General features: G+C 34.7%; 1 protein-coding gene across 1 annotated transcript; it reads left to right on the top strand.

Moving 5' to 3' along the window:
- Positions 1-10,038: 10,038 nt before the first annotated feature.
- On the top strand, positions 10,039-14,168 carry LOC139487505 (small ribosomal subunit protein mS34-like). Its single transcript, XM_071272357.1, has 2 exons — positions 10,039-10,256; positions 13,817-14,168. The coding sequence occupies exons 1-2, from the start codon at positions 10,077-10,079 to the stop codon at positions 14,141-14,143; spliced, it is 507 nt and encodes a 168-aa protein (XP_071128458.1). The 5' UTR covers positions 10,039-10,076; the 3' UTR covers positions 14,144-14,168.
- The last annotated feature ends 11,169 nt before the right edge of the window (positions 14,169-25,337 follow it).

The following is a 25,337-nucleotide window of genomic DNA, read 5'->3' as shown; positions in this document are numbered from 1 at the left end:
AATTCATAAAACGGAAGTGACTTTCCAGACTGTCATAGATTTCCGGGAGTGTGCTAAATGCCGAAAGTTGTTACAACAAAGCATACATCTACGGGTATGAATTTGTTGCCCTGTTCCTGTGCTACAAGTCGATATCAATTTTTTATAGGTGGCCCAAATATTATGGCCGCAACGTCTGTCAACCTAAGGTGTGCGTGTTTACGATTACGCTAACAAAATGACACCTCCGCTAACGTTATTGGGTCTTATCGTTTTCTCCGTTTTTTCAAAAACACCGGCAAGTTTATCGGTTGAGCACAACTTTGGTGTTATAAGTTAGTTGCCCCGGCAGTATGCTAACTTTCTGCAGCTATTTATAGGGGGTCGCATGTATAGTTTGTCACAATTCATAAAACGGAAGTGACTTTCCAGACTGTCATAGATTTCCGGGAGTGTGCTAAATGCCGAAAGTTGTTACAACAAAGCATACATCTACGGGTATGAATTTGTTGCCCTGTTCCTGTGCTACAAGTCGATATCAATTTTTTATAGGTGGCCCAAATATTATGGCCGCAACGTCTGTCAACCTAAGGTGTGCGTGTTTACGATTACGCTAACAAAATGACACCTCCGCTAACGTTATTGGGTCTTATCGTTTTCTCCGTTTTTTCAAAAACACCGGCAAGTTTATCGGTTGAGCACAACTTTGGTGTTATAAGTTAGTTGCCCCGGCAGTATGCTAACTTTCTGCAGCTATTTATAGGGGGTCGCATGTATAGTTTGTCCACAATTCATAAAACGGAAGTGACTTTCCAGACTGTCATAGATTTCCGGGAGTGTGCTAAATGCCGAAAGTTGTTACAACAAAGCATACATCTACGGGTATGAATTTGTTGCCCTGTTCCTGTGCTACAAGTCGATATCAATTTTTTATAGGTGGCCCAAATATTATGGCCGCAACGTCTGTCAACCTAAGGTGTGCGTGTTTACGATTACGCTAACAAAATGACACCTCCGCTAACGTTATTGGGTCTTATCGTTTTCTCCGTTTTTTCAAAAATACCGGCAAGTTTATCGGTTGAGCACAACTTTGGTGTTATAAGTTAGTTGCCCCGGCAGTATGCTAACTTTCTGCAGCTATTTATAGGGGGTCGCATGTATAGTTTGTCCACAATTCATAAAACGGAAGTGACTTTCCAGACTGTCATAGATTTCCGGGAGTGTGCTAAATGCCGAAAGTTGTTACAACAAAGCATACATCTACGGGTATGAATTTGTTGCCCTGTTCCTGTGCTACAAGTCGATATCAATTTTTTATAGGTGGCCCAAATATTATGGCCGCAACGTCTGTCAACCTAAGGTGTGCGTGTTTACGATTACGCTAACAAAATGACACCTCCGCTAACGTTATTGGGTCTTATCGTTTTCTCCGTTTTTTCAAAAACACCGGCAAGTTTATCGGTTGAGCACAACTTTGGTGTTATAAGTTAGTTGCCCCGGCAGTATGCTAACTTTCTGCAGCTATTTATAGGGGGTCGCATGTATAGTTTGTCCACAATTCATAAAACGGAAGTGACTTTCCAGACTGTCATAGATTTCCGGGAGTGTGCTAAATGCCGAAAGTTGTTACAACAAAGCATACATCTACGGGTATGAATTTGTTGCCCTGTTCCTGTGCTACAAGTCGATATCAATTTTTTATAGGTGGCCCAAATATTATGGCCGCAACGTCTGTCAACCTAAGGTGTGCGTGTTTACGATTACGCTAACAAAATGACACCTCCGCTAACGTTATTGGGTCTTATCGTTTTCTCCGTTTTTTCAAAAACACCGGCAAGTTTATCGGTTGAGCACAACTTTGGTGTTATAAGTTAGTTGCCCCGGCAGTATGCTAACTTTCTGCAGCTATTTATAGGGGGTCGCATGTATAGTTTGTCCACAATTCATAAAACGGAAGTGACTTTCCAGACTGTCATAGATTTCCGGGAGTGTGCTAAATGCCGAAAGTTGTTACAACAAAGCATACATCTACGGGTATGAATTTGTTGCCCTGTTCCTGTGCTACAAGTCGATATCAATTTTTTATAGGTGGCCCAAATATTATGGCCGCAACGTCTGTCAACCTAAGGTGTGCGTGTTTACGATTACGCTAACAAAATGACACCTCCGCTAACGTTATTGGGTCTTATCGTTTTCTCCGTTTTTTCAAAAATACCGGCAAGTTTATCGGTTGAGCACAACTTTGGTGTTATAAGTTAGTTGCCCCGGCAGTATGCTAACTTTCTGCAGCTATTTATAGGGGGTCGCATGTATAGTTTGTCCACAATTCATAAAACGGAAGTGACTTTCCAGACTGTCATAGATTTCCGGGAGTGTGCTAAATGCCGAAAGTTGTTACAACAAAGCATACATCTACGGGTATGAATTTGTTGCCCTGTTCCTGTGCTACAAGTCGATATCAATTTTTTATAGGTGGCCCAAATATTATGGCCGCAACGTCTGTCAACCTAAGGTGTGCGTGTTTACGATTACGCTAACAAAATGACACCTCCGCTAACGTTATTGGGTCTTATCGTTTTCTCCGTTTTTTCAAAAACACCGGCAAGTTTATCGGTTGAGCACAACTTTGGTGTTATAAGTTAGTTGCCCCGGCAGTATGCTAACTTTCTGCAGCTATTTATAGGGGGTCGCATGTATAGTTTGTCCACAATTCATAAAACGGAAGTGACTTTCCAGACTGTCATAGATTTCCGGGAGTGTGCTAAATGCCGAAAGTTGTTACAACAAAGCATACATCTACGGGTATGAATTTGTTGCCCTGTTCCTGTGCTACAAGTCGATATCAATTTTTTATAGGTGGCCCAAATATTATGGCCGCAACGTCTGTCAACCTAAGGTGTGCGTGTTTACGATTACGCTAACAAAATGACACCTCCGCTAACGTTATTGGGTCTTATCGTTTTCTCCGTTTTTTCAAAAACACCGGCAAGTTTATCGGTTGAGCACAACTTTGGTGTTATAAGTTAGTTGCCCCGGCAGTATGCTAACTTTCTGCAGCTATTTATAGGGGGTCGCATGTATAGTTTGTCCACAATTCATAAAACGGAAGTGACTTTCCAGACTGTCATAGATTTCCGGGAGTGTGCTAAATGCCGAAAGTTGTTACAACAAAGCATACATCTACGGGTATGAATTTGTTGCCCTGTTCCTGTGCTACAAGTCGATATCAATTTTTTATAGGTGGCCCAAATATTATGGCCGCAACGTCTGTCAACCTAAGGTGTGCGTGTTTACGATTACGCTAACAAAATGACACCTCCGCTAACGTTATTGGGTCTTATCGTTTTCTCCGTTTTTTCAAAAATACCGGCAAGTTTATCGGTTGAGCACAACTTTGGTGTTATAAGTTAGTTGCCCCGGCAGTATGCTAACTTTCTGCAGCTATTTATAGGGGGTCGCATGTATAGTTTGTCCACAATTCATAAAACGGAAGTGACTTTCCAGACTGTCATAGATTTCCGGGAGTGTGCTAAATGCCGAAAGTTGTTACAACAAAGCATACATCTACGGGTATGAATTTGTTGCCCTGTTCCTGTGCTACAAGTCGATATCAATTTTTTATAGGTGGCCCAAATATTATGGCCGCAACGTCTGTCAACCTAAGGTGTGCGTGTTTACGATTACGCTAACAAAATGACACCTCCGCTAACGTTATTGGGTCTTATCGTTTTCTCCGTTTTTTCAAAAACACCGGCAAGTTTATCGGTTGAGCACAACTTTGGTGTTATAAGTTAGTTGCCCCGGCAGTATGCTAACTTTCTGCAGCTATTTATAGGGGGTCGCATGTATAGTTTGTCCACAATTCATAAAACGGAAGTGACTTTCCAGACTGTCATAGATTTCCGGGAGTGTGCTAAATGCCGAAAGTTGTTACAACAAAGCATACATCTACGGGTATGAATTTGTTGCCCTGTTCCTGTGCTACAAGTCGATATCAATTTTTTATAGGTGGCCCAAATATTATGGCCGCAACGTCTGTCAACCTAAGGTGTGCGTGTTTACGATTACGCTAACAAAATGACACCTCCGCTAACGTTATTGGGTCTTATCGTTTTCTCCGTTTTTTCAAAAACACCGGCAAGTTTATCGGTTGAGCACAACTTTGGTGTTATAAGTTAGTTGCCCCGGCAGTATGCTAACTTTCTGCAGCTATTTATAGGGGGTCGCATGTATAGTTTGTCCACAATTCATAAAACGGAAGTGACTTTCCAGACTGTCATAGATTTCCGGGAGTGTGCTAAATGCCGAAAGTTGTTACAACAAAGCATACATCTACGGGTATGAATTTGTTGCCCTGTTCCTGTGCTACAAGTCGATATCAATTTTTTATAGGTGGCCCAAATATTATGGCCGCAACGTCTGTCAACCTAAGGTGTGCGTGTTTACGATTACGCTAACAAAATGACACCTCCGCTAACGTTATTGGGTCTTATCGTTTTCTCCGTTTTTTCAAAAATACCGGCAAGTTTATCGGTTGAGCACAACTTTGGTGTTATAAGTTAGTTGCCCCGGCAGTATGCTAACTTTCTGCAGCTATTTATAGGGGGTCGCATGTATAGTTTGTCCACAATTCATAAAACGGAAGTGACTTTCCAGACTGTCATAGATTTCCGGGAGTGTGCTAAATGCCGAAAGTTGTTACAACAAAGCATACATCTACGGGTATGAATTTGTTGCCCTGTTCCTGTGCTACAAGTCGATATCAATTTTTTATAGGTGGCCCAAATATTATGGCCGCAACGTCTGTCAACCTAAGGTGTGCGTGTTTACGATTACGCTAACAAAATGACACCTCCGCTAACGTTATTGGGTCTTATCGTTTTCTCCGTTTTTTCAAAAACACCGGCAAGTTTATCGGTTGAGCACAACTTTGGTGTTATAAGTTAGTTGCCCCGGCAGTATGCTAACTTTCTGCAGCTATTTATAGGGGGTCGCATGTATAGTTTGTCCACAATTCATAAAACGGAAGTGACTTTCCAGACTGTCATAGATTTCCGGGAGTGTGCTAAATGCCGAAAGTTGTTACAACAAAGCATACATCTACGGGTATGAATTTGTTGCCCTGTTCCTGTGCTACAAGTCGATATCAATTTTTTATAGGTGGCCCAAATATTATGGCCGCAACGTCTGTCAACCTAAGGTGTGCGTGTTTACGATTACGCTAACAAAATGACACCTCCGCTAACGTTATTGGGTCTTATCGTTTTCTCCGTTTTTTCAAAAACACCGGCAAGTTTATCGGTTGAGCACAACTTTGGTGTTATAAGTTAGTTGCCCCGGCAGTATGCTAACTTTCTGCAGCTATTTATAGGGGGTCGCATGTATAGTTTGTCCACAATTCATAAAACGGAAGTGACTTTCCAGACTGTCATAGATTTCCGGGAGTGTGCTAAATGCCGAAAGTTGTTACAACAAAGCATACATCTACGGGTATGAATTTGTTGCCCTGTTCCTGTGCTACAAGTCGATATCAATTTTTTATAGGTGGCCCAAATATTATGGCCGCAACGTCTGTCAACCTAAGGTGTGCGTGTTTACGATTACGCTAACAAAATGACACCTCCGCTAACGTTATTGGGTCTTATCGTTTTCTCCGTTTTTTCAAAAATACCGGCAAGTTTATCGGTTGAGCACAACTTTGGTGTTATAAGTTAGTTGCCCCGGCAGTATGCATCTTTTTAATATGATTTTTTTTTTTTAAATTAAAGAAAATAATTACCACTGTTAAGTTGTCCAATCAGCAGTAAGTAAAGATTTATTTCTGAGTACCATCTTAGGGTAAAAAAGTTCCCGGTAAACTGTAAACAATATTATTTTTAGGAATTCGCTAAATTAGTGTCCTGATCCCGGTTAATCAATCTTATGGTATGTTGTATTCAATATCGTGTTTTGTGTATGAGAGGTAGGTGAACTTTTAATACAGTTGTGTAGGTTTTGGTTCAAAAAGTATGGTTTCAAATCCTTTTTATATTATATTAAATAACTTTACTGTCGTGAAGAAGAAGAGAAAAAAAACAACCGAAGTGTTTTCGATGGTATCCTTGTATTACCGTTTCAGTCAAAACCATTAGAATTTGGTCTAAAAATGTTCGTCCTGTTTTATAGAACTAGTCTGCGTGGTAAGATCAAAGAAACCTCTTTTGTTTTTATTCATTTTTTTCTAGAAATATGTATTATAAATATTTGTTTTCTAGAAATAAATATTATGAATTTATTATAAATATTTGCCTCTGGTCTACGTCGTTAATTTTTACAAAAATATTTTTCTCTCAACTGACTACCGAACCAAAATCCAAACTTGGCCAGAATCATCATTTGTGTATCTAAGTAGTTTTAAAAATGTGTCTATAAAATGTGGTATAATTGCCAATGATGCAACTTTCCACAAGAGACCAAAATACAGAAATCAACAACTATAGGTAACCGTGTGGCCTTCAATGAGCAAAGTCCATATCGTATAGTCAGCTATGAAAAGACCCCGAAATGACAAAGTAAAAAAATCAAACGAGAAACCAAACGGCCTAACACTGTAAAAATAGGGGAAACTTTAAATCACAAAATGATCAGCAAGGCAAGATCTACAAACAAGTTCAAATTTTGACAATATAGTTATAAGAAAAAAGTAAAAACACAAAAATACTGAACTCCGAGGAAAATTCAAAAAGGAAAATCAAAAATCAAAAGGCAAAATCAAAAGTCCAAACACATCAAACGAATGGATAACAACTGTCATATTCCTGACTTGGTACAGGCATTTTCTAATGTAGAAAATGGTGGATTGAACCTGGTTTTATAGCTAGCTAAACCTCTCACTTGTATGACAGTCGCATCAAATTCCATTACATTGTCAACGATGCATGAACAAAACAAACATACTCAAAGAGTAAAAATGTCAAAAATAGGGGTACAACAGTCAATATTGTGTTATCATCTTAATATCACTACATAAACAACAAATGTAACAAAGTAGCACAAAAAGGCATACATCAAATTTAACATTCTCATTTTGCTTTTCTTATACGGCTGAATTTATCTATGTAAAGTCTACCCATAAATGAAAGAAGGTTTTCATTACTGGTGTAAAATTGCGCGTTTGAAATTCGCACAGGTAGACATAAAAATAATTTTGTCGTATGACGGCATACATAAATGCAGATTCACGTAAAGTAGATATAACAAAAAACAGACTTACAGTAAAAATAATAAATAAAATAATGGTGTGGTTCAAAGTATGACGGGACACATAAGTACAGTTTCACGTCAAATACGGCTGAATTTATCTATGTAAAGTCTACCCATAAATGATAGAAGGTTTTCATTACTGGTGTAAAATTGCGCGTTTGAAATTCGCACAGGTAGACATAAAAATAATTTTGTCGTATGACGGCATACATAAATGCAGACTCACGTAAAGTAGATATAACAAAAACCAGATTTAACAGTAAAAGTAATAATAATAAATAAAATAATGGTGTGGTTCAAAGTATGACGCCCTTTTGGGGGTTTTAAGCAAAAACTAAAGAAGATGAAGAGAAACTAAACAAAGTGAATGATCAGCAAAAATCCCAGATCAACAAACCAGAGATTTTTGTCATGAATACTATTCTCATCTACAATGTTGTATATATATATATATATGCACACTGAACAAGGTGAGCGACACAGGCTCTTTGGAGCCTTTAGCCATTATAAATTAATGGAACTTTCAGTGAATATAAAAACGAGATTGCCAGAACACGGGCAAACCAGTGGCGTAGCTAGGTCATTTTAACGTGTACGCACGAACCTCGGCAAGGGGTCTTACGGCCCAAAGTGGGTCAGATCATAGCACCAGGTGGTAGAAAGCTCGAGGGGGCGAAGCCCCCAAAAGCTAACAAGATATCGATAATGAGATACCTTTCCGGTCATTAAAACTCATCCATAGCAACATACTATAGAATATAAATGGTGTATTTTTATGCCCCGTGGGGCATTATTTTTTTTACTGTCTGTACGTCAGTCCAAATTTAGGTTTATAAAATTATCATGTAAAAAAAATCCCAGATCGTCTGTCAATTGCGTAAAGATAAGTCCGTTTGTCAGTATGATACTGAAAAATGAACGAAAATTTTTTTTTAGAGCCAACAACAATATAAATATTATGAATAAGAAAATAAAACTATAATACATGCATTCGTTCTCAAATCATTATTATAAGCTGGATTTAGTGTGCTGACCTGATTTCCTTAATTCAGAACAGTCTCATATACCTGTGACAGCCCATTTTTCAAAAAAAGATAGATTTTCTAGGTTCAAGAGCCATAGAAAGTTGGAAGATTTATTTAAGTGTTTAAATTTATATCAAATAATAAGGATTTCTATAGTAAGACTTGCTAATACACAAATCCTTAGTCTGTGCAGAGACATATAATATAATATGGCAAGCCGTTCTCGTCAAAACTATGTTTAAACAATTTTTTGAAAAATTTACACACTGAGAATTACAAAAAAGCACAGTGAGATTTAAAAACTTCAAAACACACACTGAGAATGAAAAATTACACACTGATTTCATAAAGACGCACTGAGACTTTGTTATTATTTTATGATTTTCAAGTGATTTGCTGACTCCCCCGTTCAATGTACATAGAGGCGCCTGCCACATGAACTTTGACTCTGGAGGCTCACAGATTACAGGCACTCGTCTCAGAAAAAAAAAATCCTATATACCTTTTCTGAGTCGAGTGACTTTGTCACAGATCAAATATATTTGCTTTCATTATACTTGCATGTTTTTTTTTCATTTTTATTCATTTTGATAGTATTTGCATGATGCTGCATGATTTTTTAAGTGATAGTCGGTCACCAGGGCTCATGTTTTGTCTGTAATTATGTATATAAGATAAGATAAGATAAGATAAGATAAGATAAGATAAGATAAGATAAGATAAGATAAGATAAGATAAGATAAGATAAGATAAGATAAGATAAGATAAGATAAGATAAGATAAATTTTATTTTCCAAATTAGGTCCCCAAGGGGGGGGGGGGGCATATACACATAACATATATAATTGATACATCATACAGTATTTTACATAACGTTGTAAAATAAACTATTGAAATAGTCATACAGGTATTATTTGTTAAATAAGAAAGTATTTGAGAGTTGCTACTCAAGAGATGTGGCAAACTTTTATTTATTTATTTACTTATTTTTTTCTCACTTGATTTGATAATATTTTGCTGAAAATGTATAAATATAAAATAAATGATAGTTTAGCTGCAACAGACACCACATTGAAACAGACAAGAAAGCCACATAATTAACATTTTTTCGAAATAAATTTACATGCGGCAGTGAGAATAGACTTATCTTATGTGTTCATAAGCCATATCAGTTTATCTCTTGCGTTAAGAATTAAAAAGTTGGGTCATCTTTTAGTTATCTCTTGAAATAGATGATTGCGGTCATCATTAAATTTAACACATTTGAATAAAAAAAGGATATTCATCCTCCACATCTCCGGAGTTACAACGAGTACAAGTTCTGTCATTTAAGAGAGTACCCTGATACCTTCCGGACTCAATTCGTCAGTGCTGTTCAAAATTCCCTATAATGGAAAGATATATCTTCCAAAAACTGATTTAAATGTAACATAAGTTCTTAGTTTACCATCTGAATGCTTTACCAATTCATTGCGGTTCCACAAGTCTGTTAGACTGGTTCGCCTGTCTAGATCAATGTGCATATTACATATTTCATATATCTATATTTATAGAACAAGGTGATTATATATAGCGGGATCCCAGTCTACAAGTCTGTAAAATATGATTTTAATTTTTTTTTTTCTTATTAGCTTTGAAGCTATTAATTTTTGATAATGGAGGAGATAGATGATTGGGATCATTGATACCGATATATATATATGCCGACGTCACTCTAAATAAAAGTTACTAACTTACTTATTTAGAATTAAATCTACCTTTTAGTCATTATGGATTTTTTCTGGTTCCTGGTTCGTATGGTCAAGTTACCAGGTAAACATCCGGTTAAACATGCCAGTTAGATTTGTTGGGAGAAAAAGTTTTTTTCGAGGGAATTCACTGTTTTGGTTGGCAGCAAATTTAAGAAATAATGGTGTCGGAAGAGTTGTTGTTCGTACGAGAGAGGAGAAGGAATTTCCAGAGAAATGTTATTACATTTTAACCAATGTCAAACCAGATTTCTCAGAACCGGTATGTTCATAGACCTTCATAAAAATACTTACGACCACATAACCAGTTCGACCAAAAAATATAAATTATTACATGAGGCACAATCTGGATCAATTTCGATCTAACCACTCATGTCAGACAGCCCTTACCAAATTAATTAACACCTGGCTCAAATGTATTGATAATGGTAATGTTGTAAGAACACTACAGTCTTTCTAGATTTAAAAAAGGCATTTGATCTCGTTAATCACACCATTCTCTGCCATAAATTACATTTATACAAAGTCTCTAATCATTCAATAAAATGATTTGAATCGTACCTGTCTAATAGAAAACAAAAAGTGTGCTCTGGTAATACAACCTTAGAATCTAAATGTATCAAATATGGGGTTCCCCAAGGGTCCATTTTAGGTCCCCTTTTGTTTGTCTTATTCATAAATGACATGACTTTAGAAGCCACTCATACAGCCATTGATATGTATGCTGATGATACAACACTTCATACATATGGAACAAATAAGGAAGAGATAGAAAGGAAACTAAATTACGATGCCAACACCATAAATAATTGGTGTCTGAACAATAGGATGGTTATAAATCCCTTAAAAACTACTTATATGTTGATTGGAACAAATAAGAAACAGACTTTGCAAGGAAATGATATGAATATATGTAAACAAGATAGCCCAATCACACCCGTTGAAATACAGAAATTTTTGGGTGTATATATTGACAAAAATTTGGACTGGAAAATTCAAATTGACTATGTATGTAAATGTTCCAGACCATATGAGTATTTGGACCGTACGCGTACGGTCCGGACCGTATATGTATACTCGTACGGTCCGACCATACGCGTACGGTCGGACCGTATGAGTATACGCCTATGGTCCAGTATGAGCTGACCATACCTGTTATTGGATCATATGGGTTACATCTATACAAACATTTATCTCAATCTTTATTTTTAGTTTTACAAATTGTTATTATTACAATAAGATCAATAAAATGAACTACCTAACAATTTAAATTAGATATTTGTTTAATTGTATATCTGAATCCTATTTTGAAACTCTCGCCAAAGGTGACACTCGCTACCAAAAGTATGTTTTTCATATTTACATTTATTCAGTTCATGCATGTTCCTTTCAATTAGCATTTTTTTGAAAAGTTGCTAAATATTCTAAAGCATGAGTCCTCCCACATTATACACATTCAATTTCAGTGAGAATAATTGTCATAATTCAATTAGTGTATTATGTATTACTGATCTACATGCTAAATACTAGAGATTTACAGATTTAATTAGCGTGATTTTTTTAAATAGTTAAAACATAAAGTTGTTATTTCAATTACAATTGATTTTTTTTCTATTTATTTGAGAGTTAAGTTATGTTGATCGGTTATATTTATTTGTATCTAGTACAATTGACCAACTCCTTAATATTAGTCAGACCGTACGCGTACGGTCCGACCGTATGAGTATTTCGAAAAAGTACGCATACAGTCCAGACCGTATGCGTGCGGTCCAAATACTCATACGGTCTGGAACATAAACACTTAAGTTCTCGTATCGCACTGCTATCTAGAATTTTTGGATATAAGTAGTAGAAAGCTGTTTTATAATGCTTATATTCTGCCCATATTTGATTTTTGTTGCTCAATATGGGGAAATTGCTATGAGGATGTATATAAAAAAATCTTAAAATGCAGAAAAGAGCTGCAAGGATTATACTTGATGCACCAATACTAACACCTAGTATAAATTTATTTAAAGATCTAAAGTGGTTGAATTTCAAATCTAGAATTTCATATCATAAACTTATTCTTGTTCATAAAATTCTAAATGATAAAGCACCTGATTACTTAAAGGAACCTTGTTGTTTAATTGTTAACCTACATAGTACAAATCTAAGGTCATCTGCAAATAATAATTTAGCTGTTGTACGAAATGTAGAAATCTTTTGCATATAGCTCATCTATAATTTGGAATAAACTACCAAATGAAATAAAATGTTGTGAAAACCTGGACACTTTTAAACAAAAATGTATTGATTTCTTGACTATAAATGATTTATAACAACTTACTCATATATATTCTAATGATTTGTATGTTATGTATATATATGAATTTATTTTTCTCTTGTTCTACAGACAATTTATAGTTAGTATATATAGTGCATTTACATAATATGCTAGAAACTGTAAGCTTTGTAATATTTGTACTTTGTGTTCTTTGTGAGGGCCTCAAGGTAGATTAGAGAAAGCTAATTGAGTCACCCTCTTTAAATAAAGTCATTACTCACTTACTTACTAATCAGATTTGAGTTTAACTAAATATCCACTGTATAAGGAGGGACATGCATATATTTGTGATTTTGTTTAAACATGTTATATTAGAGCCAAGGGTCCGTGTTGAAGACTTTACTTTAACCTATAATTGTATACTTTTACAAATTGTGACTTGGATGGAGAGTTGTCTCATTGGCACTCATAACACATCTTCTTATATCTAGATATTTCTGCTTCAAATGACAATTTGCATTTATCTCCCTTTGACCTGAATGATGCATGTAGGTCAATTTATAAATCATAATGAACATCTCATTGGCACTCATACTACATCTTTCTATATATATTTTTTTATACCCCTGCTTTAAAAAAGGGGGGGTGTACTGTTTTACCTCTGTCTGTCAGTCCATCAGTCAGTCCGTCCATCCCATGAATATTTTTCGTCGCATTTTTCTCAGGAACTACAATACAAGGATTTCTAAAATTTGGTTTCAGGGATAATCTAAGTCATACAGTTTGATGCGTTTTCAGATTGATCACTTGACAACTTCCTGTTTACCGAACACTTGTATGATTTTACACATGATAGCCAAGTTGAAAATTTTCGTCACATTTTTCTCAGGAACTACAATACAAGGATTTCTGAAATTTGGTTTCAGGATTTATATAAGTTAGCTATACCGTGTGATTTGTTTTCAGATTCATCACTCGACAACTTCATGTTAACCGAACACTTGCATATTTTTACACTATTAATACACTATTAATATTATCCACTTGCGGCGGGGGTATCAGCAGTAGCTCGCAGTTTCACTTGTTTTAAATGTTTAATACATGGAATATGACATTGAATATTGTAGAACAGAAAGTACATGTATCTTCTAAAACTTTTTAGAATTGAATGATTTTATTAAACATCACAACCAGAATCAATTATCTTTCCTCCTCTTTAAAACATGTTGAACAATCATATTGATAAAAACTTTTTAAGAACATCAAACATGACAAATATGGATGCTTTAGAGCTATTCCTAAAATAACATCAATTTTGTGCAGATGAGATACATACAAACAAATTATGTACAAAAACTAGATTGACAGTAGTGAGTACCATTGATGGTTAGAACAACATCAACAATGAACAAATTACAAATTTTCACATTTTTAGATTTTGAAATGATTGTTAGAATATACATGATACATGTATATATTATACATTGTACCATCAACCTACAGATGTTCAGATTTTTTAGTTTTCAAATTAATTGTTCAGTTTATATGTTTTTCAGAATTTACTGAAAGGGGAAGTGTGGGGAGAACGCATATTTAGAGGGAAACAATGTGGAATTCAAAAAGTGGAAAAACCACATCAAAAAGACTGGAAACTTATTCCAAAAGAGGAGGAAGCAGAATTCTGTCAAATAACAGATGTATTTGAAGAGACAAAATATGTACCTAAACTTATACCATTTCCTCCTTTGTTAGGAGTTATTCTCCAGGCACGGAATAACTTACCTCAAAAACCATTGTTAAAAATAGACTTACCGGAAGTTGCTGATGGAGTGGAGGAAGAATTCGTACAAGATGAGGGGGACAATGTGATAGGAATCGTGTGAATAAAACTTATTTAGTCCCAGAAAATCTAATGTGTTTACTGTGTGGTATATGTTTTAATGTTCTCTGATCCTTTCAGGCTAAAATACATTGATAAAGAAACAGCCTAAAATAAGATATTCATATGGAAGTGGTTAGGCCGTCAAAATCAAGCAATGACTAAACCAATACTTTGCATACACCCTGGTTTCATATTAATTCATTATTTCATGCAGAATTTATTTAGCAATATGAATAGAAGGAGGTGTGGAATATACATTGTATGTCAACAAAAACGGCAATCCAACACCAATAAAAAGAAAAGACATCTTGAAGTTTACGTACAAAATGTACATTATTTAAGGTAAAATGTTAATTTACAAATGTCGAGCTATAATTTGACCGCATCTATATATAGCCTTTTGCAAATTACTGATTTGTGAAAAAAAAATGTGAATTGACAATTAACAATCTTTTAACTCATTTTGATGGGCTGGAAGAACCCTGTGGGCTTCAACATTTGTTTAAATATTTCATTTCTATTTTTGTCATCATGATATTAATAACATCATGAACATTGTAAATCAAAGAATAAAATTTTCTTTGGAGGAAAATCAAGCCTAGGCTTAATGACAGTAGCATGCTTGGTCAAAGGAACCACAAACCTTCTTAAACTTCATAAATAAAACAGTAGAGAAAATCCTAAACTTCATACATCAAACAGTAGAGAAAATCCTTAACTTCATACATCAAACAGTAGAGAAAATTCTAAACTTCATAGATTAAACAGTAGAGAAAATCCTTAACTTCATACATCAAACAGTAGAGAAAATCCTTAACTTCATACATAAAACAGTCATTGACAGTTGAGAAAATCCTTAAATTCATACATCAAACAGTAGAGAAAATCCTTAACTTCATACATAAAACAGTCATTGACAGTTGAGAAAATCCTTAACTTCATACATCATACAGTAGAGAAAATCCTCATAGATAAAACTGAAGAGAAAATTTATGCAAATAATACAACTGAGTACTGCAATAATAAGAACTTGCATACTTCTGATACATACATGTACATGTATATCTGTATGCTGTAATACTTCTGATACATACATGTACATGTGCGTATTGTTATGCGTTTCTTTTACTACATTGGTTAGAGGTATAGGGGGAGGGTTGAGATCTCACAAACATGTTTAACCCCGCCGCATTTTTGCGCCTGTCCCAAGTCAGGAGCCTCTGGCCTTTGTTAGTCTTGTATTATTTTAATTTTAGTTTCTTGTGTACAATTTGGAAATTAGTATGGCATTCATTATCACTGGACTAGTATATATTTGTTTGGGGGCCAGCTGAGGGACGCCTCCAGGTGCGGGAATTTCTCGCTGCATTGAAGACCTGTTGGTGACCCTCTGCTGTTGTTTTTTGTTTGGTCGGGTTGTTGTCTCTTTGACACATTCCCCATTTCCATTCTCAATTTTATGTACATGTATATCTGTATGCTGTAATACTTCTGATACATACATGTACATGTATATCTGTATGCTGTAATACTTCTGATACCTACATGTACATGTATATCTGTATGCTGTAATACTTCTGATACATACATGTACATGTATATCTGTATGCTGTAATACTTCTGATACATACATGTACATGTATATCTGTATGCTGTAATACTTCTGATACCTACATGTACATGTATATCTGTATGCTGTAATACTTCTGATACCTACATGTACATGTATATCTGTACGCTGTAATACTTCTGATACCTACATGTACATGTATATCTGTATGCTGTAATACTTCTGATACCTACATGTACATGTATATCTGTATGCTGTAATACTTCTGATACATACATGTACATGTATATCTGTATGCTGTAATACTTCTGATACATACATGTACATGTATATCTGTATGCTGTAATACTTCTGATGCATACATGTACATGTATATCTGTATGCTGTAATATTTCTGATACATACATGTACATGTATATCTGTATGCTGTAATTAATACTTCTGATACATAAAATTGAGAATGGAAATGGGGAATGTGTCTAAGAGACAACAACCCGACCAAATAAAAAACAACAGCAGAGGGTCACCAACAGATATTCATGTACATGTATATCTGTATGCTGTTTGTTTCTGAAATCTCATTAATTAATCTCAAATTTTTGGTCCATTTTTCAAAAATCACATTATTAATGCCTCAATAATTTTTGAATTTGTAGTACATATATAATATTCATTTCGATGTACATTTGTAAATCATGTATGTATATGGTAAATAACTTACATTGTTCATATATATATATAAGACGATGTGGTATGAGTGCCAATGAGTCAACTCTCCATCCAAGTCACAAGTTTTAAAAGTAAACCATTATAGATCAAAGTACAGTCTTCAACACGGAGCTTGGCTCAAACTGAACAGCAATCTATACATCAACTAGAAAGACTATTAAAATATAAGACACAATGCTCAGCTTGTTACAATTATACTCAGGAGGAAGATCATGTAACAGTTATATACAATTGTTCAGAAATTAATAATAAATAGAGAGGATTTGTTATTGATTCCTGATAATCAATTGTCCAGTGGCAAATATTAGCCAAAATAAGGATAGATAAAACATAAGGATTTATTCTGGATCCAGCAATGAGTCAAATGTGTACATCTTTAATAATCAAACGAAATGGAAGGTAGAAACTAGTTGATATAAAGTGACGATACATATCTCTGTGTCAACAGCTTATTATTAATCTTTAGTGTGTTTTGCTTCTGTCTTGAAAATAGAATAGATAGATAGATTTGGTTAGTAGAATGATGAGCGATACAAGATCAAGGGAAAAGCCGAATTGCAGGAATCGTGAATCAACGTGTTATTGGAGATATTTATATACAAAAGAATATGTGGTATGATTGCCAATGAGAACTCCCCAAATTAAAAGACACATAAATTAACAACAGTGACTATAGGTCACCGTACGGCCTTCAACAATGAGCAAAGCCCATACCGCATGGTCGGCTCTAAAAGGCCCCGAAATGATAAGCTTTGTTCACTTCATGAAAAACTCAGATTTTCATTTAAGGGTATGGTAACCTTTTTTAAAATATTCATAATATTCCATCATTGATAAAATCATTGTTACAATTAATCTGTTGGAGGTGTTCGGCTCGATTTTTTTGAAATTATGGTATAATATAAGTTGAAATTGTGCTTTCAACTCTTTGAGTGACTTCCATTTTTGTCAAGACTGCGACTTTTGTTACATATAACGGGGCTTTCTTGTGTGTGTGTTTGTGTTTTGTACTACAAGTCATTATTTCGGGAATATGAATCCGGGAACGATAACTCCATCTTGCCCGTTAATATAGGGAACTTGCTATTGTATATATTATGCCACCATAAAGTCACTGTTAGAATTGAACTAAGTCTCCTTAATGTTCACATGTTTAATCTTATAAAAGTACATGTATATAATATAATAGAACACACCCGTGATATCGCGGGTCCATGACTGAATTAAAGTATATAACTATGCGCAAGCCTTATTTTAGTATTAGTATTGTGATCTGATAAATTCATGCGGATTATAAGATACACACTTTTCTCTGCTTTCAAATCTTTCTGTTTGAACCCGTCGAACTGGAACTTATCAATTATTGGTAATATTAATTATTTAGAAAACAAAAGGTCCTGGAATGGAGTATTTTTTAATCAACAGCATTGTCCTATATTAGTTATAAATGAAGTTGAATTCTTTGATTCGCTGTTTTACGTCATGCCCGCTAACAAATTGAAAACTGTACCTATACGCCAATAGGTAACAATTTGACAATTTAGTAGTGTCAACCCTGTGATTATGACCCGTGTATATAGCATATAAATCCTGAATACACCGTTTGGTGGTGCGCCTGTCAGATGCGGAACGTACAGATAAGGTAATAGGTAACAGGTGAATATACTATCGGTATCGGTATTGGACTCGACCCGGAACTTCTTAATTATTGGCAATATTAATTACGTGGAAAACAAAAGGGCCTGGAGTAGTGTAATTTTTAATCTACACCTTTGTACTATATTAGTTATATATAAAGTTGAATTCTTTGATTTGTCGTTTTTACGTGATGACGGCTGACAAATTGGACTTCGTAATTTTAGTATTATAGATTTGAAGGTTCACAATTATAACTTCCAATACAAAACGTTACTAAATTCCAGCTTTATAAAACAATATGTTACTTCAAGCTACTACTCTAATATATCTGACCAATACATAAAGTTTCTCACAAGATCGAGCTATAAACATGTTCTTAATTTATGTAAGGCATTGATTAATGGTCTTAGATTATTTGGATAAACTTGTAAATGCTATTGAAGTTCAACTGTGCAACTAATGTATCGTATAAAGTGTCACATTAAACAAGATGAAAGATCATTAAACTGATTAAGAACTGACCATCAAATCTTAGATTTAATTGATTACGTCACAGTTGCAAAAGCGAGACATAGCGATCCTACATTCCGGCATCGGCGTCGTCGCATCAACAAATATTCACTCTTTGGTTAAAGTTTTTGAAATTATAATAATTTTTTTTAACTGTCCTGGATTTCTACAAAACATGGACAGAAGCTCGTTTATGATCATAAGATAGTATCAAGAAGTAAGCTTTGTAAAAAACATGATGTGTACCAAACTTGGACAGAAGTTACTAAAAAACAACAGATAGTACCTAGAGGATAAGTTTTAAATAATTGTATCTCCATTTTTGTTGAGACTGAAAACATCGACAACAGCAAAAGTAGTCGAGACACTGGCTTCCGCTGTACCCTCACGATTTTGTTAGTGTTGTCCTAACACTAGATGCAAGGTGCTTATCTTGAATGAGGTATAACAAGAAAGGTTTGGTAGTTGTATGATTTCGAGGTTGCAAGACTGCTATACAATGTACTTCATTTCTTGCATACAGGTTAACTGCTCTTTGGCTCCCCTGCGACGTAAAAGTCGCGGAAAGCGAGAAAAAGGATTGCTTTTCGATCTGGCAACGATGACGGCGTTAACATTTGTAATGTTTCTTTTAAGTGCGTTAGTTTTATTGAAACTGCTTGTAACAAATATCTTTCGTGTGTTCCCTACTGTCTTGAATTTTCTAACGAATAGATAGAAACTTTAATAGTTGAATGATTAGTAATAGAAGATCTAGGAAAAGGCCGAATTGCGGCAATCGTCAATCTACTGTACGCTTTATTGGATTTAGTATAAAAAAGAAGATGTGATATGATTGCCAATGAGACAACTCTTCACAAGAGACCAAATGACACAGAAATTAACAGATATTGATCACCGTACGCGGACCTTCAACAATGAACAAAGCCCATACCGCATATCCGCCTATAAAATGCCCCGAAATCACAATTGTAAAACGAGAAAACTTACGGCCTAATTAATGTACAAACAAATGAACGAAAAACGAATAAGTAACACAGCAACAAACGACAACCACTTCAAGTTATTGCCCTTTAATGTCAAGTCGGGGCAAGATCAACAAATAAGTTAACATTTCTGCATTTGTTAGTTTACTCCAAATAATGTTAAATACTGATTTATACCATTTATCAAGCAAGAAGAAAAGAGAAAACTAAAACAGAAAATTATCAGCGATACGAGATAAGCAAAATTAATTTCAGTCATGATTTATATTTTGGCCTACAAGGTTGAAGAATGTCCATTTTTGAAGATGTGCATAGACCTGAAAATTAAAAACAATTATAAAAAATGTCTCGTTTATCAGAAATTAAGGTGTGAAATCATGTGACTTTTTCGTAAATTTAAAATGAAGTTATAACAGTGAAGACTAAGAAATATTTGATTTACTCAAGTGTGAGTTCACTTGTCATTATATCTTCATTGGAAACTCTAAAACACGTTTATGATCGTTTATCCTGTGGATATATATTAAATTATAAAGAAACATGTTTCGTTGGGTTTTTATGAAAATCAGTCATGGGTTGATATTCATAATAGCTAATATGAGAAAGATAACGTGGAGGAGGTAAGGGGGGGGGGGGGGGTCTGAATTCTTAAAACATTTTTTCTCTCTATTTTTTTATTTTTTTATGTTCTATTCTATTAGGAAATACCTGAACCAAGTCAGTAATATGACAGTTGTTTTCCAATCGTTTGAACTTTTGAGTTTCCCATTTGATAAAGGACTTTTCAATGTAAATATAACGGAATTTGATGAGACTGTCATACAAGAAGAGGTTTAGCGCTTAAAACCAGGTTCAATCCATCATTTTCTTCATTTGAAAATGCCTGTACCAAGTCAGGAATATGACAGTTGTTGTCCATTTGTTTTTGGAAAATGACGCTTCAGCGTCTTGTTCCGATACTATTGACCTGAACTTCCATTACATTTCTCTGCCTACCGCGCTTGGTTCGTATTTACTTTCCATTACGTTTCTACGTCTACCTCGCTTGGATTCGAATTTACTATTTTACATACAAACCGGAATCTGCTGCATTATCACTTTTGTGTAGTAATCAACCGGGAACCAGTTTTCATACCTCCGGTCCTTCTTATTACCAAAAGGATTGAAGTGTACCAAACAATGTTGTTAAGATACTCATAAATCAATTTTTATACCTTTATTGATTATGTGAAGTAAAACTAAAACATTGTTAAAACATTAAAGATTAATCGGGGAAAACTTGATAGTCTTTTCGTTTTACTTCAACATGCTTTTTAGAGAAATTCGTCTGGTTCAAAAAAGGAGGGACGAAAGATACCAAAGGGACAGTCAAACTCATAAATCTAAAACAAACTGACAACGTCAATAGCGTGTATCAGCCCCTCAACTACTTTTTACACAAATACTAACTTTGGCCTCAATGCCTTGTTCGTCCTTGTCTGGAGATATTGTTGTAGTTCCAGTTTGGCAAGCATTTTGGAGACTTATCCATGCTCTCTTCACTTGTAATCTCTGGTGATAAATTTTGCCGCTTGACATGTTTATTTTTGTTACCGGGTAGGGGCCACATACTATGGCTCCATATTAAATTATGAGATCAGTTCCTACAGGTTTAGTTCATTATCCAATCTGACACAAATTTCAATAACTGGAATGCCACCCAAGCTGAGTATATGGTGACCCACTATATAACAGCATAATTACTTGGACATGTGTTTAATACTATGATGGTTCAATGGCATGAACTTAAATGGAGACAGAAATTTAAAATGAAAGATTGTGGATTAGTGTAAAATAAAAAAAAACTAGCTTACTATGATATATGGTTAAAGAATGAATATCAAATTGTATGGGTCATGGGCAGAGTTGTTATATAATATCAATATGGCAGAGAAGTGGTTTCAAGTTTCATATAAAGGGACCTGGATGACATGGAATAAAAAATCAAAGGAGTATATCCCTATTTGTCTAATCTTCAAGGTGAAATAAAACAAGTATAACAATATTATGCTATTGTATAAATCTACAGAAATAGAATTTGCTTCAAGTAACAGAAATAACTATGTCACTAGTAACTTATTTAATGAGTATGTGGGTAATTAGTCCTATAACATATAACCTCAGGAGATTATTTACTATTTCTATTTACTGTTCTGATAATTTTATTTTACTATCAATGTGCCACACTTTGCATTAAAAAAAATGAAAAAAAATGAAAATATCAGTATAGAAACGTTAAAAATTGAATCAAAGTCATACATGTCATATGTTATAGGACTATTGGTTTGAAAGGATACTAGAAGTCTGTATTCTTGATTTAGAAAAATGTAATTGCAAGAAAATATTACACATTTATTTACTTAGAATACTTTAGATCATTCAGGTAGTCTTTATTTAGTATGTACAAAAGAACAGCCAGTAGTCATTGGATATTGTAGATCATTTAAATAGTCTTGACATATTTATTAGTACAAAAAACAGCTAGTAATCATAGGATATTGTAGATAATTCCAGTATTCTTGACCTATTTATTTGTACAAAAAAAACGCCAGTATAGTCAGTGGATACTGTAGATCATTCAGGTAGTCTTGACATATTTATTTGTAAAAAAAACCCAGCCAGTAGTCATTGGATACTGTAGATCATTCAGGTAGTCTTGACCTATTTATTTGTAAAAAAACCCAGCCAGTAGTCATTGGATACTGTAGATCATTTAGGTAGTCTTGACTCTTGACCTGTTCATTTGTATTAAAAAAAACAGTCAGTTGTCATCTTTACTTCACACACACATATACGAATATCAATTATATGCTTACGAGACATGTTGCAATGTTAAACTTATTACGGTATGTAAAAATCAAGACTTGCATAAAAAATATCCTAATATTAGAGGCAGTGGCGTCATTTTTCCTCAGAGCTTTTAGCTCTTTGATTGATGTGTTTTGTCATTTGAATTTTGCCATGATTAGAGATTTTCCGATTTGATTTTCCTCTTAGTTCAGTATTTTTGCGATTTTTCTTTTTTTCCATGGATTTCGGTATTTTTGTTGTTTTACTTTTTTCTTTATATCTCTGCACCCCATTATTTTCTATTCTTTATTTTTGTTACTCTATTTTTTCTATTCTTTATTTTTGTTACTCTATTTTTTCTATTCTTTATTTTTGTTACTCTATTTTTTCTATTCTTTATTTTTGTTACTCTTTTTTTTCTATTCTTTATTTTTGTTACTCTCTTTTCTCTATTCTTTATTTTTCTGCACTTTTTGTCCATTTTTTCTATTCTGTAAACCACATCCATATCCTCATACTAGTCTTGCTATGATGAAAAGTGAGTGACTAGATGGGTCAAAGTGAAAAGAGGAGTATTTTAAACATTCTTAGTGATTCATTGACCTATGTTGTACCTGCAATTTTAAAACATGCAAATGATATACCTGATTACGCATTATATATGGTTCCAAGGCGAATGTTAATTAAGCGTAATGTGTTATTGCATATACCGGTTTCCGGTTTTCATTTATTTCCAAAGGGTACATTTATCATCCCATTATGTCTAAAATTAAAATAAAATAAAAAGAATTATATCTGGCAAATGTTTATCATGATTTTAAACTTCACTTTATATATAAATCAAAATTACCATATACATGATGTAATTGTAGATCTAGTTTGCTCATGCAGCAATTTATAAAGAGAGACAAAAGCCGGTCATTAAAAACTCATAAGTGGAAATCAAACTGACAAAGCAATGGCAAAAGAACGAAACTGATTAAAAGGCAAACAACAGTACACAATATTAAAAACGAACAAGAATGTGTCCATAGTATACGTTTGCCCCACTCGCACAATCATTTTCCATGTTCAGTGGAACTTCGCACTATCATTTTCTATGTCCAGTGGACCGTGAAATTGGGGTCAAAACTTTAATTTGGCACTAAAATTAGAAAGATCATATCATGGGGAACATGTGTACTAAGTTTGAAGTTGATTGGACTTCAACTTAAAAACTACCTTGACCAAAAACTTTAACCTGAATCCGGACGAACGGACGTACAGACCAGAAAACATAATGCCCCTCTACTATCGTAGGTGGGGCATAAAAACTAATTAGCATGAAACCCACATAAAAACCCTATTTCTGAGACATTAAAAAAATTGTTAACCCCCGTTCGTGTTAATTCACTGAACTTGACCGGGTGTGAAATGTTTAAAGTAAAACACGTGACAAGAATAGACAACACTATTACCGTTATAAGCAACGCATGAATTAAAGAACTAATTGAACAAAGGACTACTGTAACACACAAAACAACTAAAGCAAGAGCAGGAGGGTAAGAAGATCCTGCTACACAGGTGGCACCCCGTCGTGTTGCTCATGTAAGAAAAACGCGGTGGTAAATCTTATTCGATAGGTCACATTCGAGAACAAGGGGACGGAATTGTAGTTATGACACTATGTTCATATCCGCCGTCACCTTAAAATCTTTATATTCCAAAAAGGTCAACCAACTCAGGAAATCAACTAGTGATGGCGTCCGTTAAATTTTTAAAGATCAGATATGATTTCAACTTCGCGCCACTTTTAACATTTGGTTCAATGGCTTCCTTGTGAGCATCAAATATCTATCAAGGAAATCATAATAGTAAATGCTAGCTCTTGTATGATTATCGTATCAACTGAGTGAAATATAATCGATATGCAGGTGCTGATGCTCTGTTCTTACAAAGAAATGGCAAAAATGCAATTGGGAAGCTAATATCATCTTTTTTGTGGTTAATTATTGATTTCAACCAATAAGGAATATTTTCTTTGTTTCCATTGAACAAGGCCGTTCTAGAAACACGTGTCGTATATCACATGACGGACGCATATCAATTCACATTATCAAGGCTGTTCAAGACGCACGTGTCGTATATCACATGGTCAAGGTTGTTCCAGATTGAGAAGCACATGTCGTATATCACATGATCAAGACAGTCTCAGAGACACGTGTCGTATATCACATGACCAAGGCTGTTTCGGAAACAGTTCTCGTTTATCACATGATCAATTAAGGCTGTTCCAGAAGCTCGTGTCGTGTATACGGCGGGTCCAGCCATTTTAAAAGGGGGGGGGGGGGTTCCAACTATATGTCCCCATTCAAATGCATTGATCGTCCAAAAAAAGGGGTGTTCCAACCCACGGACCCCCCCCCCCCCTACCCCTGGATCCGCCAATGCATGACCAAGGTTGTTCAAGAAGCACCGGTGTCATATATATATCACATGACCAAGGCTTTTTCGGAAACATTTCTTAGTCGTCTATGACATGATCAAGAGAGTTCTAGAAACGCGTGTCGTATATATCATATGAATTTTTTTGATATATATGTATTATATTTTTGATGTATTTAAGTGAAGAGTGTCAATCTTGTAATTTATTACCACTATTACTTGTTATATAAATCAATTTCATAGCTATATTTGAACATTTTGATCTTGTATAGGAATATATAAAAGAAAATGTAGTGACGTAGGTCAATTAGACAGCACCCCGATAATGATATAGAAAAAAATGTTCATCAAATGTAGCATGTATATATACATATTTATAAAAATGAATATATGTCAGTATGTTTTGTGAATAATGATGGCTTTGCAAGTATTCGATTTTATTTATCAAATGTCGTATATCTAACTTTTAAGTATTTTCCAGACTCAGCCTTTTAAAAATCGTCCGTTTC

Source organism: Mytilus edulis, chromosome 9 (assembly GCF_963676685.1).
Source record: "Mytilus edulis chromosome 9, xbMytEdul2.2, whole genome shotgun sequence".
Taxonomy (NCBI): domain Eukaryota; kingdom Metazoa; phylum Mollusca; class Bivalvia; order Mytilida; family Mytilidae; genus Mytilus; species Mytilus edulis.
Note: the sequence above shows the minus strand (reverse complement) of the source record. Positions and strands in the feature narration are given on the sequence as shown.

Excerpts from the sequence above, each read along its gene's own strand:
- LOC139487505 (XM_071272357.1), top strand. The coding sequence starts at position 10,077 with ATGCCAGTTAGATTTGTTGGGAGAAAAAGTTTTTTTCGAGGGAATTCA. Across the intron at positions 10,257-13,816 it reads AACCAGATTTCTCAGAACCG|AATTTACTGAAAGGGGAAGT; the intron begins GTATGTTCATAG and ends TATGTTTTTCAG.